A 22674-nucleotide genomic window follows, 5' to 3' on the forward strand; every position below is an offset into this window, starting at 1 on the left:
AATTTTTTGCACTAAGTAAAATACAGGTATTTCAATGGTACCACTTTGTCACCACTTTGCTTAATGGAGATTTGAAGTGGCCAAAACCAAGTTTATCCTCTGGAGCAAACCCTTCTCTTCACTATCACTTCTGGTATGCTGTCTGAATCATGTTTTTTGAAGTCATGGGTATGGTGAGACCCAACAATACTTACATTCAAGTACAACTTTAAAACAGTTTTCAAGAAATGACTGTCTGGATTGAAACCATGGTGTTCTAGGAAGCATCTGGTGGCAAATGAAGTTTAACATTGACAAATGTCAAGTACTACATATGGGAAGCAGTAACCCCAGACTAACAAATCAACTCTGTAGTGCTACACTGACAGTGGTAGAGAATGAAAAGGACCTGGGGGAAATTGTGCAGGCAGATATGAAGTTTTCTGAGCAGTGTAGACAGTCTGGAAGAGTAGCTCATGATGTCTTGTCAATGATATACAGGAATTTTTCTAGCAAGGATAAGGAGATGATTATCCCCTTGTATAAGGCAATGGTCAGGCCACACCTTGAGTACTGTATACATCTCTGGAGGCCTCGTTTTAAGAAGGATGTAGAGCTGTTGGAACGAGTACAGAGAAGAGCAACAAGATTAGTGATTGGAACAAAGGGTTGCTCTTATGAAGAAAGGCTTAAGTTTTGCAATTTATAGTGTCTGGAGACTAGGCACCTGCGAGGTGATCTGATTGAGGTGTATAAAGCCTTGAATGGTTTGAGCATGCTCAATGCTGATGGGATTCTTCCCCTTGCTTAGAATAATCACCTGAGAGGGCATAAATTCAAATTGAGGAAAGACGGTTGCAGGATAGATGTGCGGAAGTTTGCCTTTAGCCAGCGGGTGGTTGATTGCTGGAACAAACTTCCATCTGTCATTGTAGAAGCTGATAGCTTAAATAGATTCAAGGCAGAATTTGACAAACAATTGGAGTGAGTGGATGGGTGAAATAAGGGTTTCCCCCCCCCTTTGGCTGATGCTATATAAGCTTGCTTTCTTGCATAACGTACCTTTGCTAATGCTAATCTGCTTCAGTTAATGAATAATCTTTCTACCTCTACACTGTCAATGCAAGTGGACAGAGCCTGAGCAGTGTTTATGCATTTGAGGAGAGGAAAAAACTTGCTAAGGTCATGCAATGTTAAAGAGTGGGTATAGCTTGCCTTGTATACAGCCCATCTAAAAACTTTACATAAACATTTCATTGTGCTTCCTTAAAACTTCTACCTAAAAATAATGAAACAAAACCAGTACAAATACATGCATCAACTGGTCAACATCCATTCATAAATCAACTCCAACCTCACAAAATTAACTTTTCTTATATATTGACTTATCTACAAAAATGAGTGAACTAAACCTCTAAGAAACTTCTTATAGTAATAGTATTCGCCATATAGGGCAAAGAAGCCACAGGTTTTAGCTTTTTCTTTCAATATAAATGTTACTTTTCTTCTAAGCAGATGCTACTCTATGCATATCAAAAATCTACCCCAAAATGTGTATCATTTTCACATTTGAGGTATCCCCCCTACCACCACTGCCGCCACCCAGAACTTCTGATACTCGTAGATTCTATACAAAGGTGAGCCATTAAGTTAATTAATGATTCCTTACAAACTCACTCCACTCCCAATTACAGCTAATTCAAAAGAACAATGCCCATAAAAATGGGCACTGTTTTTCTGAATTAGCATCTATAATTTCACATTTTCTTCCAAACCAGACCAAATACATGCGACAACTGGTCAACACCCATTAACAATTCAACTCCAAATCACCAAATTAACTTCTCTTCTTCACATGTTCCTTCTACTTTATTCTTTTTAATAACCTTCCTTCTTATGTATTTCTTAAAACTTAAGTAACAGAAATTTAAATCCACAACAAGTGTCTCCTTGTAACAGCTTTAGGAAAAAAGTAGAACTGAGGATGGCATGCCTTCTGCATGTCATTCTGAGAAATATTCAAAAATTTCATCATTTAGCCTTTTGATAAAACAACCATGAAGAGGATATAAAACTATTTTGGAAGTCATTTACCACTGGCAGAGAAAAATTTGATCCAGTCTTGGAACTTGAACTGAGTGAACTCTTAGCCAAAGCACATTGCAGTAAAATATACAAAGAAGGCAAAATAAGCTTATCAAATCGACAGTATGTCATGACAATGACTACACTATTCACAACATATATCTGTGAGCAAACATTTTCACAACTGAAAATTATCAAAGCAATAACTACAGCTTGAGTAACGGTCACCTGCATCCTATGTAGTGACACAAAAATTTAACCTACTTTTAAATAATTAATGTGAAAGGTAAAGCTATTAAAAGAAGTAATCAAAATTTCATATGCTTTTATATACATGCTTAACTATATAATTAGTGCATCATTGTAAAAACTGAAATGTCTGGAAATAAATGTTTGATTCTATATCTGTTAGGGTCCATACAAGTGTTACCATGATGCTAAAGCATACAGCTTATACGTTCATAGGTTCTAAGCAGTTTATATATAGTCCTAGTTGAAAAGTTTATTTAAGGCTGTCATCCAAAACGTTTTCTCCAATATGCCAAAGAATCACACGCATTGTTCAACATTAGGGATTAATGATTATGTGCTACTTATAAGATCTGAAGAAGGAATTACAGATTTAAGCAGAACCTATAAAGCTATTTTATTTTTCCTTAAAAGAAATAATTCATGATGAGAATGTGGGGGGTGTAATTGTAGAGAATAGATTCCGGGGGATAATACTTAATACTTTTTCTTTTATTATTTATTATTTATTTATTATTAAATCATATCTCACGTTATCCTTCCAGACCCACCTCTTTTAACTATGTATTTCTCAATTAAATTTCCCCCTTAATTTACCACCCTCCACGTTAACACCTGACTTGTATCTGCACAGAAGATCACAGATTCTGGGGGAATAATAGTTCGTGTATGTCTCCTCTGGACTGGCTGAGTATTCAGAATGACTCAATACTACACATGATAAACATATACAAATTTGTTTATTTCACAGTATATACATTAAAGAATTGTATCATACAACATCAATTGGTATAATGTTAATAACTGGCATTATATGTGTGTTAAGATGTAAAATTAATCGCAAATGATATATTATGTCTCTTCGTGTCTTTCTGCTTTTTCTCCTTCTGGTTTAGGTTACATCTCATAACATTATTTTTTACTTTCTAACAGTTAAACTTCCCAACTGGAATTACCTCAGTGGGCTTAACACCTCTATGGATATTGTCCTAGATTTATAAATCCCCGCTATAATCTTTCATTAATTTATCCCTTCCAAAATAATTCAATCTTAATATCTTGTAACGTTTCAAGTACATAGAACACCTTTACTTCTTAACTTAGAACATACCAGTCTCAAGGACATGTATCTAAATCTTCCTTGCTTTAACTTATCCTTGAGATGAAGTACATACATCTATGAACCCTTTTCTTCCTTTTATACTAATCAATACCAAATCTACTATCAACTAAATAAACATTTTTCTAAAGTCCTTCTCTTCAAATCTACTATCAACTAAATAGACATTTTTCTAAAGTCCTTCTCTTCAAATCTAGCTTAAAATTATTATCTCGTACTTACATATTAACTTAGGGAATCACTCTTTACACTACCTTTTCTCAGTTCAGGGGCGACTCATCATCAACAGCATAGGGCATCATCAGGCTCCAACCGGAATTTTTCATCGGCAAAGGAACTGCTGCTCATCTACAGGGATACTCCTACGTTCAGGAACTCGCTCTTCTTTACATACGGCTATTAAATAAGTTGCTCCGGCCTGCTTTTTGGGCGTCTGATCAGTTCGACAAAACTGGGAAGCATAATAGGATTATCAGGACTCTTCTTACTGCTTTATCAAGAAGCCTGGCTATGTAGCTCTTCCTTATCGTTCTATGGTGAGGCTTTTCGATCCTTTTTACTCAGCTCCAGCATAGGTGTTTCCATCTTTCAAGGATTATCTCCTTCCTATTTCAACAACTCTTAAACAGCATCTCCCACAACTCATTACTCTGGCCACTACTTTCTGGCGATTCTCCCGGCACTTCTCGGGATTTCTTTCCAGCCGCACATCACTCAGGCATCTCCACGGGAACTCTCCAAACTTCCACACTGCCAAAACTCACAACTCTCCCAAGAAAAAAAACTCCTCTCTTCCCTCTTGCATCTGCCTTTTGTTTCAGCCGCTCATTCTATTTTAATCCAATCGTCGTTCGTTCTCCATCATCTCATTATTCTCATTCGCTCTCTCCCACTTCTTCCGTTTTTTCTTGGCCCTCCCTCTCCTGGGGTAACTTCCTGTTTACGAAATTTTCATCAACTTCGATGAACTACAGGGCGTCTAGAAATTTCTAGATATTTCCTTGTGATCATTCCCGATTCACTTACCGCCATTAGTCCACTCTGTTTCTTCTCTACCGCTCCTTGAAATTAGTAAGTGCTCAAGGAGTCGGTCTGTTTCAAATAGCGGCAGCCATTTCTACATAGTGTATATCGCATCCAGGGTTTTCTTCACCCTCCTAGTTCTTAAAATCTTCCTCTCCACAAGGGGGAGTCGGTTCCCTTGTTCTTTCCTTCCAAAGAGCTGCTCACTTTCTGTTTATGCGACCATGAACTGGCCTTGCGGTGCCCCCTTTGTACTAGTGTTCCAGTGCTCCCATTGTCTTGTGTACCGTCCTGCTACCCCCCGTTGTTACGTTAATCCTCCCCTACTTGACTGTATGGTACAGAGCGATCGCAATCTGAGCTTAAAATCATCCTACGTAAATAATATTATTTAATATATATATATATTTTTCTTCCTGTTATGTTATTATATTTATAACATAACCTTCGCTAGGATAAGTGTAAGAATTTTTTGTTCTTACAAGAACATTTGTTATATGACAGATAAAATTGCGTGCATCTAACAGGGATTAAAAAATTCTATTATAGTAGATTACTGGTTAGCTTACACTATATTTGTTCATTTCACATTCCCTACATCTAAAAAAAAAAAACATTACTCAATGTATTTCATAACATTATTGAAATCCAAAATAAGTTAATAATTCAAAAACACTCTCACAAGAGTCAAAATGTGATAACTTATATATTTTAAGTTATCACACATATAATCAATTTAAACTAAAACAAATCATGCTATCAGCATATAACAGATGGTAATACTATATATGTATTATAAAAATTCAGATAAAAAGCCGTAAAGTGAATGGGTGTAAGTTTATATGCAAAAATATGATATATAAATGAAGAATTATATCAATAACTGGCAAAGGTAAAGAAAGCCTACACGAGAATGACGAGAAACGTCGGATAATTTAAGCAGAAAATTTGTTTCCCGATATGGCACTCTAGCGCTGCTCACTCGGTAAACGGACAGTAGGTGTTATCGGTCTGGAGCAAAGTCAAGAACAATATATTGATTGACAGGTAGGCGTGGCAAACGATGTGCTGATTGGTGGGCGAACACAACACATGATAACATCAGTTTAGTATCACTTTAGCAGCACTAATGGTAATTTGTCCTAATCGCACATGCTCTAACCTTTTTTCACCATTACAGTATTTCATAATGGTGAAAAAAGGTCAGGTTACCGCGACTTGAATCCATGGGAGCTTGAACCCCTCTCGAAGTGGAGGGGGTAACTAACCTTTTTTCTTTAGAATCAGTCATATTAAGAAATACAGTAAAAAAAAATAATAAATTTTTTTATGACTGTATTTTTATTTTCTTGTTCAATAATATGCCCTAATGGTGAAAAAAGGTCAGGTTACCTCGACTTGAATTCCATGGGAGCTTGAACCCCTCCCGAAATGGAGGGGGTAACATAACCTTTTTTCTTTAGAATCATGGGTGGGCTAGCACATAAATTGTTTATTAACAAAATATTAATTTTTTATTACTGTACTTTTATTTTTAAAGACACTCGTGCAGATACACACGTATCATAATGTCATTCAAAATCATTGCTACTATTACCTGTTCATCGTTCATTACAAAACTATTATACACCGTTCTTTACTGGTAAATACACATCATAATGCCAACCAATGACTACACAGTAGCTTGTCATCTGTCACGCCCACCACCAATCATTTCATCATTTGCCACGCTTACCTGTCAATCAATATATCCTTCTCGATTTCTGCTCCAGACCAATAACACCTACCGTCTGTTTACCGAGTGAGCAGCGCTAGAGTCCGGTGTCAAGAAACTAATTTTCCATGTAAGTTATCCGGTGTTTCTCATCGGTCTCATGCAGGCTTTCTTTACCTTAGCCCAATAATTTAATAACTTCACTAACCGCAAGTTCTGGCGAATAACCTCCCTTCCATCAGGTGAAGTATGTGGATATAGTTTCTCGCCCATTTCCACCACTAATTCTATTTGACCAGTTTGCTGTGACAATTGATCACTTAAAGCCTACAATTAGTAAAGACAAAAGAAATACATTTCTGTTAGTTAAATAATTTTAATAAGGTATATAAATTCATCATATCTGTATATAATATACAATATGATTTCTAAATGGCAACACACATAGCCAAGTTCCAATTAGTTAAAAGAACATCACAATATACAGGGTGATTTGAAAGTCATTCGCTATTCTGAAATTTGAATTACTTGGCTAGTATATAAAGTGGAGTCATCATTGAATGGGTATTACATAGAGAACTTTTATGCACTTCAGTGCAATGCTACCTTTTCTTTTTTCTTTCATTTGAGATAAAAATGGTGGGTAAACTAAGCATAAGTGACAAAGCCCAAATTGCCACAAAGAATGAAGTAAAACGTTCTGGGTAGATGCACAGAGATGGGCAGGGAATTGTGTTGATGGTATACAGAACACAGATAACATGAAACATTACACCCAAAAACCATTAAGGGATGTCTCTGAAAATTAGTGACAACGAGATCAATCACTAATGCTAAACATCGTGGAAGATTATCCACATCCAAAAAAAAAAAATGTTCAGGCAATTCAGGAAAAAAGCCCCTTTCTTGGGGTTTCTTTTGAAATCCATAAATCAAAAAATGTGAGAAACTACAATAAAGTACTATGCTGTGCAGATTTTAATGAATGAACTAAAGGAAAGACCTAGGAAACCACATTACACCAAGGAACTTTAAGAAGACTGTGATATAAAGTTAGGGTTTGGAGAAAGTGGATAGAAAACTAAACTACCATTAAAAACAACATCCTGTGGTCACATAAAAGAGTTTTTTGTGTGGGAGGATTTGTCAACAGGCATAGCAACCATTACAGGAGCCCATAACTGCAAGGAAACAGCTGAAAAGAACCAGAGTCATCTAAAAGTTACCATGTGATGTGGAAAGACTTTGACAAAATTACCAGACCATTCATAACATGAAGAATGGTGAAGAACAACTTGACATGCTTCAGGTATTTGTTTTCCCTGATATAAGAAATTGAACCATAATCACAACAACTCTTTATAAAGGATAGGCCCACTACCTTACTTCTTCATTCCTGTGCGTAAATGGCTGGATATCAGTTTTCTCAAAAAATTGACAAGCAGACAGGGTCCAACAGAATGGCCAACTGAGGGTGTGGATTTCACCCCAGTGAACTTCTTGTAGGGTTGACAAAGTAAAACATTTGCAGCAAAAAAGATCAATGACCCTGGGTGAACTGGAGGACATTATCAACAAAGTGATCTAGTCTTCTGCTCACAACTTTCTGAGATACACTGCGGATAATGCAGCCATCTATTTACAAGATTTGTGAAAATGGTGACTGACATGTTCAATTGTAACATAATGCATATTAAATGGCATTACAGACAAAATTCTTGACTAAATGTGGACTACGTTTTTCTCTATAGCATGATGCATCACAATTTACCATCTGTTTTTTTTTTGGGGGGGGGGGGTTGTCTAAATGCAATTTCCGTCAACGGATGTAGGAATTTCTAAAGCCCTCTTCAATTGCTTTAAAGTTTATCAAACTCTAACAGGGAGTTAAATTATTTTGTAATAATTGAGAGCAAAGTAGAGGAGAAATTGCTTAAGTTAAACATAACGAAGGCACCTGTAGAATGGGATCTATCCAGTTATATTAAAGGAGGCAGCAAAGGCAGTAAGCAGGCCCTTAGCCATGATTATAAGGGCATCCTTGGACTCAGGGGATGTCCCCACAGACTGGAGATGTGCAATTGTATCCCCAATTCACAAAGGGGGATCAAAAGGTGACACGAATAATTACAGACCTGTTAGTTTAACTTCTGTTCTGGGGAAAATAATGGAGTCACTGGTTAAAGAAGCACAGCAGAATTATCTAGACAAGACTGAGTTACAGATCAGACACAGCATGTGTTTGTAAAGGGAAAGTCTTATCTGACCAAGTTGATTGGATTCTATGAAGTGGTCACAAAGGAACTGGATGCAAAAAATAATTCTGATATCATATGCTTGGAATTCAGGAAATTTTTTGATACTCTTGCACATGGAAGACTATTGTACAAGTTGGAGAAGCATGGCATTAAGGGCAAGTTTCTACAATGGATAAAAGGATGGTTGAGTGGGAGAAGACAGAGAGTGGTAATCAATGGACACTATGCTTCATGGACTAATGTTATTAGTGGAGTTCCCCAGGGGATCGTATTGTGCCCAATATTGTTTTCTGTATTTAGCAATGATATTGATGAAGGTTGGTAGGGTTGTTAATGATAGTAAGGATGGTACACTACTGAAAAAAAAAAAAAGATCTAGAAAAGTTGAGCAGATGGGCTGAGAGGTGGCAACTGAAGTTTAACATTGACAAATGCAAAGTACTGCAGTAACCCCAGAGTAACATACTAACTGTGCAGTACTACACTAGGGATAGTGGAGAATGAAAAATATGTGGGGGTAATTGTGCAGTCAGATGTGAAGTTTTCTGAGCAGTGCAGATAGACTGAAAGAGTAGCTCATGGGGTCTTGTCAATGATATGCAGGAATTTTGCTAGCAGGGATAAGGAGGTGATTATCCCCTTGTATAATGCAATGGTCAGGCCACACCTTGAGTACTACACACAGGTCTGGAGTCCTCGTTTTAGGAAAAATGTTGAGCGACTAGAACAAGTACAGAGAAGGGCAACGAGATTAGTGAGTGGAACAAAGAGTAGTTAAACATAAGGATTCCTTATGTTTAACTTTAGCTGTTATCAAGATAAGCTTAAGTTCTGCAAATTTCAGTGAAGACTAAGCACCTGAGAGGTGATCTGATTGAGGTGTATAAGGCCTTGAATGGTTGGAGCACGCTCAATGCTGATGGGATTCTTCCTCTTGCTCAGTTTGCACACCTGAGCAGGCATAAATTCAAATTCAAATTGAGGAAATTCAGTTGTAGAATGAATGTTCAGAATTTGCCTTTAGCCAGTAGGTGGCTGACTGCTAGAACAAACTGCCATCTGTCATTGTGGAAGTTGACAGCTTAAATAAATTCAAAGGCTTAACTAGACAAACTTTTGTAGTGAATGGATGGATGAAACGGGACCCATCCATTTTTTTTTTTTTTTTTTTTTTTTTTTTTGACTGTTGCTATATGAGCTTGCTTTCTTGCATCATACACCTCTAGTAATGCTAATGCTAATTGTGTTGGTTGATCTCATATAGAGAACAACAGAGTTTCAGATGAGTTATTCTGGATTTTTTATCCTACTTAACATGCAAATGAGCCTACAAACACACACACCCACAGACATTTTAACAGCTTCAGAGCTGTTAAAATAATAAATTGAATTTGGTGAATGTGTTTTATTGATTTGTCAACTATCACAACATTAAAAATACTGAGTGACTTTCCAATCACCTGTACATTATATAAAAGAAACAACATTTTAATTACAAATCGATATTTTAGCAAAGGCTAATTTTTTGGTACTTACCTCATTTATCCATATTGTTAGTTACATTGAAGTTGGGGGGAGGCAAAGATATTAAAAACCAATTAATAAAAAATAAATAATAAAAAATAAAGGAAAAAGTGCACAGCCCATTACCCCCCCCCTGTGCTGTCATCTATAAAATCACTAAGTAAACGCTAAAATCTTCAAAATTAAAGGGAAGAAGCCAAGAGTCTAAATGACAGCCTTTCAAAGTCATTCATTGTCAGTTAGCTAAGAATGTGAGTGGAGTTTAAAAAGAGTTCAAGATTTTCCATGACGCTCTGTTCAGACACGTGGAAATTTGATGAGCATAAGACTCCATATTGGAGAAAGACTAGCTGACGATTTTCATTCTGCCATTACCCTAATCCAATTAAAGTCTAATTATAAAAATTACTGCTACATGAAACACTAGCAATAGAATGGTTCCGCCATAATACTTCATTTAAATTTTGAATGCAAAATCGCCAGCTAGTCTTTCTCCAATTGAGTCTTATGCGCATCAAATTTCCACATCTAAACAGAGCATCATGGGAAATCTTGAATTCTTTTTAAACTCTGTTTCTATTCACATTCTTAGCCAACTGACAATAAATGTAACAATTCACATTCTTAGCCAACTGACAATAAATGTCTGTCCTTTAGACTCTTGGCTGCTTACATTTTAATTTTCAAGATTTTAGTTTATGTTTACTTAGTAATTTTAGAGATGACAACTGGGGGAATGGGCGGTACACTTCTTCTTCCTCTAGGTTAATTCTTAAAGTTACTAATGTTTTTCAAAATTTTTAATTTTATTTTTTTAAATTGGTTTTTAATGTTTTTGCCTCCCCAACTTCAATGTAACAATCCAGATAAATGAGGTAAGTATTGAAAAATAAGCCTTGGCTAAAATATCGATTTGAGCAATTAACAAACGCTACTTTAAGTTTTTACTATAAATTCTTATTGTCATTTTAATTACACTGATATAATATACTGAAGATGTACAGAATTTACTGAAAATGATGTAATACAGCAGGGTCATTTACATGTTCACTGCCATGATAGTGAACATGTTTGCATCATGACACAAATATGTGGCATCAGGTTTTTAATCCACTTGTAGAACTTTTTTTTTTTTTTCCAATTTTAGAGAAGACAAATTGGATATTTTTGTCAGAAAACTTTCACTAAAGGCTGGCTAATTCAGTCAGAGTGAGAATAAAGCACAAAAATATCTTCATCCTCCCTAATCCAGACTGACTCAATCCCATGGTTTTCAATCCTGTGAAAAAGGTCATCAGAAAAGCCAGCAGCAAAAGTTCATCAGAAAAGCCAGCAGCAAAAGGTCATCAGAAAAGCCAGCAGCAAAAGAGTTAAGGATCTATACAGTGAGACCAACTGATGATGTTACCAAAAGCAAATTCAAAATGGTAAGCATTCAAAGAACTTATCTTGGAAGCTACTAGGCTTTGCATACCAAATAAGAAATATTGTTCAAGGTTTAGACCTAAATGGATGTCAGATGAACTAATGGGACATATGGCAGAGAAGAAAAATGCATGGGATACATATAAATTAATAGGTGACATGGAAGCCTATGATAGATATAACCTGTTCTGTAACCAAGTCACAAAGGAGATTAGGCAGGCAAAGGCAGATTATGAGAAATCTTTGGCAAAGGATGCAAAGAAACACAGAGAAGAGTTCTTTACCTATGTAAACACTAAAAGGAAAGGGATGAATCAGATTGGTTCACTGGATATTGATGGTTCAACAGTTGAGGATCCTGCTCAGGTGGCTAACAAACTAAATGAGTATTTTGCATCTACATTCACACATGAGGAGTTATTCAGGAAGGGGAATGCCAGAGGTGAAGTAAACTCTGGCAGTGATCTAGATGATTTTGTAATAAATGAAAGGAAAGTGGATGACAAAATTGTTGAGGATAAACATAAAAAAGGCACCTGGGGTGGATGGGATCTATCCAGTTATATTAAAGGAGGCAGCAAAGGAAGTAAGCAAACCTTTAGCCATAATTAAGAGAGCTTCTTTGGACTTAGGGGAGGTAGCCATAGACTGGAGATGTGCAAATGTGACCCCAATTCACAGAGGAGGATCAAAGGCTGACACAAGTAATTATAGACCTATGAGTTTAACTTCTGTTCAGGAAAATTAATGGAGGCAATGGTTAAAGAAGCACTTCAAGATCATCTAGACAAGACTTCAGTCATAGCTCGGACACAGCATGGTTTTGTTAAGGGAAAGTCTTGCCTGACCAATTTGACTGGATACTACGATGCAGTCACAAAATAGTTAGTTAGTTAGTTATTTGGTTTATAGGAGCATTAGCAACTAAGGCCATATTGATGCTGAATAAGCTTGCTTTCTTGCATCATATGCCTCTACTAATGCTAATTGCTCCGGGATATGCGGTGGTCATTCCCTGAACTTTCCACATCCTCCGTATTTGGTGGTGAATGGTGGTGATGGGCTCGAACCCCGGTCTAATCAAGAAGCGTGTGCTACGCACTGCTGCTCCTTCCCACTTGGCTATGGAGGTGCACAAAAGAACTGGATGCAGGGAATAACTTTGATATTATATATTTGGATCTTAGAAAGGCTTTTGATACTGTTGCATATGGAAGACTGCTGCACAAACTGCAGCAGTGTGGCATTGTAGGCAAATTGCTGCTATGGATAAAGGGATGATTGAGGGGGAGAAGACAGAGAGTGGTAATCAATGGACACTGCTCATCATTGACTAATGTTATTAGTGGAGTCCCTCAGGGTTCAGTGTTGGGTCCATTATTATTTTCTGTATTTATAAATGATATTGATGATGATGGTATAGCAAGCTTAATGTCCACGTTTGCAGATGATGCAAAGGTTGTTAAGGACACTACTGACGCTGTGCTGCTGCAACAGGATCTGGAAAGGTTGAGCAGATAGGCTGAGAGGTGGCAAATGAAGTTTAACATTGGCAAATGTAAAGTACTATATATGGGAAACAGCAACCCCAGAGCAACATATCAACTCTATGGTAATACACTGACACTGGTAGAGAATGAAAAGGACCTGGGGGTAATTGTGCAGGCAGATATGAAGTTCTCTGAGCAGTGCAGACGGGCTGCAAGGCGCCTCCGTAGCCAGGTGGGCAGGAGCAGCAGTGCGTAGCACATGCTTCTTGATTAGACCGGGGTTCGAGCCCGTGACCACCAAATATGGAGGATGCGGAAGGTCAGGGAATGACCACCGCATATCCCTGGAGCAATATGGCCTTAGCTGCTAATGCTCCTAAAAACCAAATAACAAACAAACAAACAAACAAACGGGCTGCAAGAGTAGCTTATGGTGTCTTGTCAATGATATAGAGGAATTTTTCTAGCAGGGATAAGGAGGTGATTATTCCCCTGTATAAGGCAATGGTCAGGCCACACCTTGAGTACTGTACACAGGTCTGGAGGCCTCATTTCAAGAAGGATGTAGAGCTGCTGGATCAAGTACATAGAAGGGCAACAAGATTAGTGAATGGAACAAAGGGTTGCTCTTACGAAGAAAGGCTTAAGTTTTGCAAATGACAGTGTCTGGAGACTAGGCACCGGCGAGGTGATCTGATAGAGGTGTATAAAGTCTTGAATGGTTTGAGCATGCTCAATGCCGATGGGATTCTTCCTCTTGCTCAGAATAATCACCTGAGAGGGCATAAATTCAGATTGAGGAAAGACAGATGTAGAATAGATGTGCAGAAATTTGCATTTAGCAAGCAGGTAGTTGGTTGGTGGAACAGACTTCCATCTCTTGTTGTGAAAGTTGATAGCCTAAATAAATTTAACGCTCAGCTGGACAGGTTTTCGAATGAACAGAGGGGTGAAATGGCAGTGTTTTTTGTTTTTTTTTTATTTGGTTGATGCTGCATAAGCTTGCTTTCTTACATCATATACCTCTTCTAATGTTAATGCTAATATGCAGGAAATTTGTCTGGAAAGGCAAAGCATGCTGTATCAGCAGAGTGAACAACAAGCTTCAAGAACAAAAGTCAACAAAAGACTGCTACAAGTAGCACAACAGAAACCAGGATGCACTTAGTTCCATGGAATCCAGATGGCACTGTAATGATGGCTGAGAACAATACAGGTTATGCTAATCAAAGATATTTAGAAAAGAAACAAAAGGGGGAAGGGAGAAAGGTATCCCTGTGGATTGATTGCAGAATGATTTTAGCTATCAGTCACTTTGACAAGATATGTAATCCCCTTTGAAAAATCAGTTTCTTTAATTTCTTTAATTAATTTTCTTTAATTAATTTCTTTTAATAGACTTCAGATTTTAATTAAATATGAATCATTAATTAAGAGAACTCCAAGAATAAATGAGAAGTTTTTAAAAACAATGAAATAAGCTATTTTGTAATTTTCAACAACAATATCTTGTAAAATATGGAAGATAATAAACATTATACTGAAATAATCCCTCAGCAGCTTATTTATTTCTATCATGCATATTTCATTCCTATAATCATTAATAATGACTATAGGAATGATGTTATAATTTTAAATAAGTAAAATCTTACCTCAAGTAAACCCTTTCGTTCTTGAAGTGCTGATATACTTCCACTTAAAATGGATAGTTCTTTTAATTCTTGTTCTGGCTCATTCAGCCACTTGCCCACACCTGCTAATTTCTGCTCAAAAAGTTCATGTTCTTTTACATACTGCTCCCATTTTCTTACCATCTCCTAACACAAAAAACAAGGTACTAAAGATGTTATCACTATATTTCCTGAACTCTGGATATGAAAATATAAAATAAGAATTGGAGAATGGCAAAGAGTCTGGATAAAAATTTTAAAAAGTTGCAGTGTAATATTATTACTCTGCAACTTTTTAAAATTTGCAATTGATGGAATTGCAGAGTTTACACATGCAATTCCATCAATAATATAACATTTCTAATATTTATCACATTTATTAGATATGATACAGAAACAGATGTGATGCTCAGCATAATCTGTTTTATAAAGATATATAGAGATGTTTCTCAAACAGTTATAACTATTCCCGCACTCTTGTGTTTATCAATAATTTGTATCTGCTATAAATTTATATGGTCATTCAGAAATACAGCTGAAACCCGTTAAAATCAATTTTACTTATAATGTAATGCAAGCATGGCTTCCATTTTTCATCAGTTGAAATGAGTTTTTAGTCACTGAAGATCAACATTTTGGATTCCTTGTGAACACATGCCAATATTTTCAGTTTAACACAAATCCACAATACACATTATTCTTTCATTTCTGTAAGAACAATAATAAATGACTTGTAACTTTACTTGCAAAGCATTTGAACATACAGTATATTTTTTTAAAAAGTTTGTAAGACACAAAGTCACACAAATACCTATTTCTCTGGACAAGAATAGTATGTGAAAATAAACCAATTTTACGAATAAAGAAAAAAACATTTCATTTAGTGGGATTAGGCCTGTAGAAATAATAGACAAAGCAAAGTAGTAAAGTAGAAAGACCGTGGATTAAAAGGATGCTCAGAGAGTTAGTCAAAATCAATTTAATCCTTCTATCATACCACCACTTAAGATGCAGCATTAAGTCATTTTTGGGAAAGGTGGCTTGCCATAGTTCAAAAGTGGTATTGTCAGTACGGAATCTAAGGGTAGAAGATGAAAGGGTTCTGCAATAAGGGAAAACAAAGTTGTTAGTAACGTATGAAAAGAATAAGTTTAAGAAATATAGTGATTGGGTCTGTACAAATTCGTTAGGTGAAGATATGCAAATAAGAGGGGAAATAAGCAGTGTTTTCGCGCAGAAAAACACCCTTTGCACAATTTCAGTTGCCTACTGTCAATTTTTCTTGTTTCTCAAATTGTAAGTTGTATTTTTAAAATGCAGTATAAATTTAAAGAAATGTCTGAAACTTCAAAAAAACAGACGTTTACTGTAAAAGAAAAAAATTGCTGCTCTTGATAGAAACAAGTGAGGAGTCCAGCAAACTCAAGTGGCTAGCGACCTTGGAGTGAATGAATCTACAGTGTGTGGATGGAAGAAAGAAGAGAAGAAACTTCGTGATGCAGTTTATGGAAACAAGCGATGGACTGCAATGCGGCAACCTCAAGATGAATAATTGGATAAAGCTGTGTTTTAGTGGTTTGTTCAAGAATGATCTGAAGGCACACCTCTATCGACCCCATCTGCAAACCCAAGCCTAAAAAATTCCACATCGATCTTCATGGAAATGAGTCCACAACATTCATTGTAAGTAATGGATGGCTAACATATTCTAAAAAGTGGCATGGAATAACCAAAACGGCTATATCAGGTGAGATATTTTCAGCCGATGATGAAGCTGCATGCTATTACCCAACCCAGCTTCAGAAAATAATTGAAGATGGTGGCTATACTGCAGAACAGGTATAAAACTGTGATGAGACTAGACTTTGTTATAAAATGTTACCCAATTCCACTCTAGCTTGTAAGAACAATGTTCAAAGAAAACAAGGCTTCGAACAAATGAAAGACAGAGTGACTACTTTTCTGTGTAAACCAAACAGGAAATCACAAACTGAAGCCACTTTGAGCAGGAAATTTTATATCAGCACAGTGTTTCCATCATGAGAACATGGCCTCAATGCAATTTGCCTATGACTTAGCAAAAATGCATGGATGGCTTCCATTATTTTTGAAAACTGGTTTCATATGCAATTTGTACCTGATGTACATAAACACTTAAGGCAAAAAAGGCTGGACTGCAACAAAACCAAAGCTCTCTTGCTGCTGGATAACTGTTCTATCCATCTTTCTGATAACCTAATAATCAGAGATGGTAAAATCCGAGTAAAAATGGTAAAAATGGTAAAATAAACATGGTAAAATACTTACTGAAAAACACCACATCAAAGATGCAGCCTCTGGATCAAGGGATATATATCAATGTTTAAAATGAACTTCCGCAGGACTCTGATACAGCGAATAATCGCTAGTGAGGATTCTGTGACCGCATTTTTAAAGAAGCTGAACTTAAATGAAAGTTTTTTTACATTGGTGGCAAAGTGTGGGAAACCATGATGAAAAGATGTATTTCAAAATGTCAGAGAAACATATTGGGTTGTTAAGACTGATCCCAGATAACTCCCAAGTAGCCAGTGACGGTGATTAAGAGAATGACTTTGCGGGCTTTATAGAGGAAGATGTTGCTGCTGCTGCTGACGAGTTCTTAGAAAGGTACACTAATGAAAGCCTGACAGAAGATGATGTGGCCAATGCTGAGTGAGTACTGGCATATTTCATCGATAGAGAAAGAGGAGCAACAATAGAATGTTGGATAGATGGGGAAAACAACTGTCCTACATATGAGCACATGACTGACTCAGAAATAATCAAAAACTTAACTGACAAAAGTCATGATCCAAATGCATTCAAAGGTGTGAAGACGAGGAGTCCGATCCACCACCTAAGATCATGGAAGCACTCGCTGGTTTGCAAACTGGACTAAAATTTCTTGAAACAGAAAAAGTAGATTCCCTTTCAATTTTACAATTAAAACGCCTTATTGAAATTGTTAAAAAGAAACAAAGAGCTGCAATGAAACAGTCAATCCTTGATTTTTTTTTAAAAAACTTGAAAGACTTGAAAGTAATGACTAAAATGTTCAAAAGTTTGCTTGCTAATGTCTACTGAGTAGATGAAAGAACGGGAGTGCATTATATTTTCCTTTTTTTCTGCTGAATTTTCGACCATTTGTTCATTTCAAAACATGAACGTAACATGAACTTGATTCTTGCCCTAATGGTAGATTCTTGCCCTAATGGTAGCCGAGCATTCTGGTCTCTTGCCAAAGCTATTGGCCGCAACTTTTGCTCATTTCTGCTCCCACCTCTGTCAAAACCAGATGGTTGTGTTGTCACTTCAGCCAAGGATAAAGCTGACCTGCTAATATCCCATTTTTCTTCCAACTCATGTATTAATGATCTTGGTAAAACACCTCCCACTATTCCCAACACGCTCCATTCAATGCCTACTGTGGTCTTCTGTCAAAAGGATATCAGAAGGATTTTGATGAATATTGATGCTAATAAAGCTCCAGGTCCTGATGGTATTTCTCCACTTGTTCTCAAAACCTGTGCTCCTGAACTTACTCCTATTCTTTGCCACCTTTTTTCACTTTCTTATTCCAAAGGTGTTTTACCTTCTGCTTGGAAATTTGCTCATATCTAGCCAGTTCCTAAAAAGGGTGACAAATTCCTTCCATCCAATTAACGTCCCATTGCAATTATTTATACTCTTTCTAAAGTAATGGAGAAATCAATTAACCACCAACTCTTAAACTACCTGGAAACCATCCATCAGACCAACGATTGCCAGTATGGATTCCATCAGTGTCGATCCACTGGTGATATTCTGGCTTATGTTATCCATTTATGGACAAATTCGATGGAAAAATTAGGTGAAACACAAGAAGTTGCTCTTGACATCTCAAAGGCTTTTGATCGTGTTTGGCATAAAGGTCTTCTAAACAAGCTTCCATCTTATGGTTTGCCAACTGATTTTTGTAATTGGTTATTGTTTTCTCTCTGATCATTCACAGAGGGTGATGGTAGATGGCTCTCTGTCTTCTAACTTCTCCACTAATGTTGGTGTCCCCCAAGGTTCAGTACTTCCCCCACTCTTTTCCTCTTTTATATTAATGTCCTTCTTCCATTGACTGTAAATCCTATCCATAGTTTTGCCGATGATAGCACACTGCATTCCACTTTCCATTTTGAGAAACCTTGCCCTGCTCAATCAGCTTCAATTTCTCGAATATCCGCTACCAATTCCTTAAATTCCGATGTCCCCCAAGGTTCAGTATTTTCCCCTATTCTTTTCCTCTTGTATATTAATTATTATTATTATTATTATTATTATTATTATTATTATTAGCCATATGGTGCAAGGAAGCCTGAGGCTTATGCTGCACCAGTCAAAAAAAAAAAAAAAATCCCCAAATTACCCTGAGAGAGAGAGAGAGAGAGAGAGAGAGAGAGAGAGAGAGAGAGAGAGAGAGAGAGAGTGTCAGAAGTAGAAAGGAATGACCAAAAAGAGAATAACGATGATATCCAGCTCAGGACCATGGGTTTGCCCATAGGATTGAAATCCTATCAATTTCAATTGATAGGATTTCAATTGATAGGTTAGATGACCTTCTTCCATTGACTAGAAATCCTATCCATAGTTTTGCCAATGATAGCATATTGCTTTCCACTTTCCATTTTGAGAAACCTTTCCCTGCTCAATCAGCTCCAACTTCTCGAATATCCGCTACCAATTCCGTAAATGACAATCTCCTGGTAATCCACCAGTGGGGTAAAGACAACTTAGTTGATTTCAATCCTTCTAAAACTCAGTCTTGTCTTATATCTCGCAAAAAAGGATTCTTCTGCTCCTGTCCTTATCTTTGGTGACACTCCGATTTCTAGGCAAAATGATATATCTCATTTGGAGATTACCCTGACTTCTAATCTCTCTTGGCACAAGCACATTACAAATATTGCTTCCTCTGCATCTAAAAAACTTGGTTTTTTCTTTTGCTCCCAGCATTATTTTTCTTCCAAACAGCTATTCACTCTGTACAAATCACAAATCTGCCCTACCATGGAATACTGCTCCCACATCTGGGCAGTGCACCCAAAACCTCTGTCAGGCTTCTAGATTCCATTCAGAAGAAGGCAATTAGGTTAATTAATGACTCATCTCTAATAGAGTCTCTCCACTCGCTGTCTCATAGATGTACTGTTTCTACTGCATGCCTTTTCTACAGATACTTCCATGGGCACTGTTCTTCTGAATTGGCTTCTATAATTCTCACTCTCTCTTTCAAAACAGTCCGAACATGTGCCGCCACCAACCAACATCCATTTACTGTCCAACTTCAAACTCACAGAACCAACTTTTCATCTTCCTTGTTTATTCATTCAAATGCCGTTTTCTGGAACAACCTTCCTTCATATGTATTTAGTGAAAATTAGAGTCTACAGAAGTTCAAGTCTAATGTCAACAAATGGTACTAAGTATTATAGGTTCTAATACCACTAGTGTTTGGAGTTTTCATAAAAAAAAATTATATTTTAACATTCATCATATTTCAGACGAAAACAGAGTGAATAAAGCATCCATACAGGTATCTTAATACAGATGGACCTCCATATAACAAAATCGATCATTTACTTGAAAATATTCGTTATACAGAAATTTTGTTTTAAAGAAATATGACCTTTTCAACATTGAAAAATACAATAATTCAACATTCAGATATACAGCAAAATATGGGAAATAAATCAGAAATAAGTGAGAATGAATAAATTTTCTAACATTTTAAAACAATTACTTTATTAATATTAAGAAATGACTACTTACATGATGCATGCAATATATTAGTACACTTTAAAGAATTATGTTGTATAATATTTGGTTATTTTTTATTGTACATGGGATTTTATTGTGCACAGTTCATAAAAATGTATGCATTTGTTTAAGCATTTAAATATATTTTCTGGCACATTTTTTTCACCCTGAAAGCCTCACCACAAAGTTTAAAATGCTGTCAACATTTTATGTTTGGAAGGTTTAATATCGCCCTCATTGCCTTCGTTGCCCTCATTTTCATCCAAATTATTGTCGACACTGTTACTAGTTCTTTGATTACTCTCCAAAATGTTGGAGTCACTTGGATATTCAGCTACTATAACATCGTTATCAACTCCTAAAAATTATTCATGAACAACTTTTCCACTGGTCAAATCTCTCGCTTAGGGTTCTTTCCAAGATTTCTCAATGTCTTGTAGCAGTTTATCCCTCTCATTACTGTTAATTGGCGTTTTAACAAAACCTGCTTTTGTGAAACAATGCTTAATCGTTGTTTCCATCACATCTTGACTCCACACTTTTGCGAACTCTGATAGGCACATCTGCAAACCTATAACAGAATCCATAGTTTCGATGGTTTCCATTCTCAGTATAATTTCTTTCAGTATGAGCCTTTGGTAGTGCATTTTCAAATTCTTGTTAATGCCTTGGCTCATTGTCCATTAGCTGCAGTTTAGATGAGGTATTCGGAGGGAAGAAAACAAGCTTCATACTCGTAAGTTTCGAAATTACCGAGCGAAGGTGGGCAGGCAGTTGTCGATAATCAAAGCAATTTTTCTGATTTCTTTTGTCATCTTTCTATTGAAATTTAAAATCCACTATGGTAAGTCATTATGTAGCACAGAGAGAAACAGAGACAAAATAAAATAAAATAAATTACAAGTTTAATGTTAAATTGTAAAACACAATATGTGAAATACATACAGTACAAAAAGCTTTCAGTTATTATGGTAACCATCATCAGTCAAACTGATAGTTTAGGAATGTAGAAAGTCAAACATTTCACTTGACATTAAAGCTTTTTTGTTGTAGTCCAACTTTAATGACTTTATACCTTTGAAACATCGGGGTTGTTTACTGTTACCTATTACCAAAAGCTTTGGTTTTTCATTACCAGCCACATTTGCACCAACCAAGACTGAAATTCTCTCCTTACTATTTTTACTACCTACACATTTACCACCTTTAAAAGTCAGTGCCTTGTTTGACAAACATTCAAAAAATGGGTCTGTTTCATCAATGTTGAATATGTCTTGGGCTCGTAGTCCTCCAAAAGTCTTTTCAAAACTGTTTCTTTCCAATGAGTACAATCTTCTTCAATTACAACCCCACATTCACAAGAACTAACTTTTTCGAGTAAGCCATGGCACTTTCTAAAATTGTCAAGCCAATCAGAACTGGCTTGGAATGTTTTATTCCCCAGAAAAGATGCATACTTCATAAACTTTTCTTTTAGCATTAGTAGAGGCACATGATGAAAGAAAGCAAGCTTATAGTGCATCAGCAAAAAAAAAAAAAAAAAAAACCCTTCCCATTTCACTGATTATTTCATTCCAAATGTTTCTCTAGTTCTGCTTTGAATTTATTCAAGCTATCAACTTCCACAACAATAGATGGAAGTTTGTTCCAGCAAACAACTACCTGCTGGCTAAAGGTAAACTTCCACATATCTATTCTACAACTGTCTTTCCTCAGTTTGACTCTATGCCCCTTCAGGTTTGTAATCTGAGCAAGAGGAAGAATTCCATCAGCACTGAGCCTGCTCAATCCATTCAAGGCCTGATACACCTCAATCAGATCGCCTCACAGGTGCTTAGTCTCCAGAAGCTTCAATTTGCAGAACTTAAGCCTTTCTACATAAGAGCACCCCTTTGTTCCCTTCACCAGTCTTGTCACCCTTCTCTACTCATTCTAGCAACTCTACATCCTTCCTAGAATGAAGCTTCCAGACATGTACACAGTATGCAAAGTGTGGCCTGACCACTGCTTTATACAAGGGGATAATCACCTCCTTATCCCTGCTCGCAAAATTCCTGTATATATCATTGACAAGATCCCATGACCTACTCTATCAGCCTGTCTGCACTGCTTAGAAAACTTCATATCTGACTGTACAATTACCCCCAGGCCTCTTCCATTCTCCACTACCCTGAGCGTAACACTACATGGTTGGTAGTATGTTTCTCTGGGGTTACTGCTACCCATATGCAATACTTCAGCTGCCACTTCTCGGCCTAACTTTTCCAGATCCTGTTGCAGCAGCATACTGTCATTGCTGTAATTAACAACCCTGCCCACCTTTGTATCA

General features: G+C 36.6%; 1 protein-coding gene across 3 annotated transcripts in view; it reads right to left on the reverse strand.

Annotated features, from left to right (window-relative positions):
* The window catches only part of LOC150084856 (muscle-specific protein 300 kDa-like), a 1257473-nt gene that overhangs the window by 1143138 nt on the left and 91661 nt on the right, over window positions 1-22674 (reverse strand). For all 3 annotated transcript variants that reach the window (XM_090376651.1, XM_090376652.1, XM_090376650.1), the window contains exons 9-10: window positions 14520-14684; window positions 6379-6497 (exon numbers count right to left, since the gene is read on the reverse strand). In XM_090376651.1, coding sequence (XP_090232777.1) covers window positions 6379-6497; window positions 14520-14684 — 284 coding nt within the window. The remainder of the gene's footprint in view (window positions 1-6378; window positions 6498-14519; window positions 14685-22674) is intronic.

This window comes from Mastigoproctus giganteus, chromosome 6 (genome assembly GCF_048544385.1).
Source record: "Mastigoproctus giganteus isolate SK-2022 chromosome 6, ASM4854438v1, whole genome shotgun sequence".
Classification (NCBI taxonomy): domain Eukaryota; kingdom Metazoa; phylum Arthropoda; class Arachnida; order Uropygi; family Thelyphonidae; genus Mastigoproctus; species Mastigoproctus giganteus.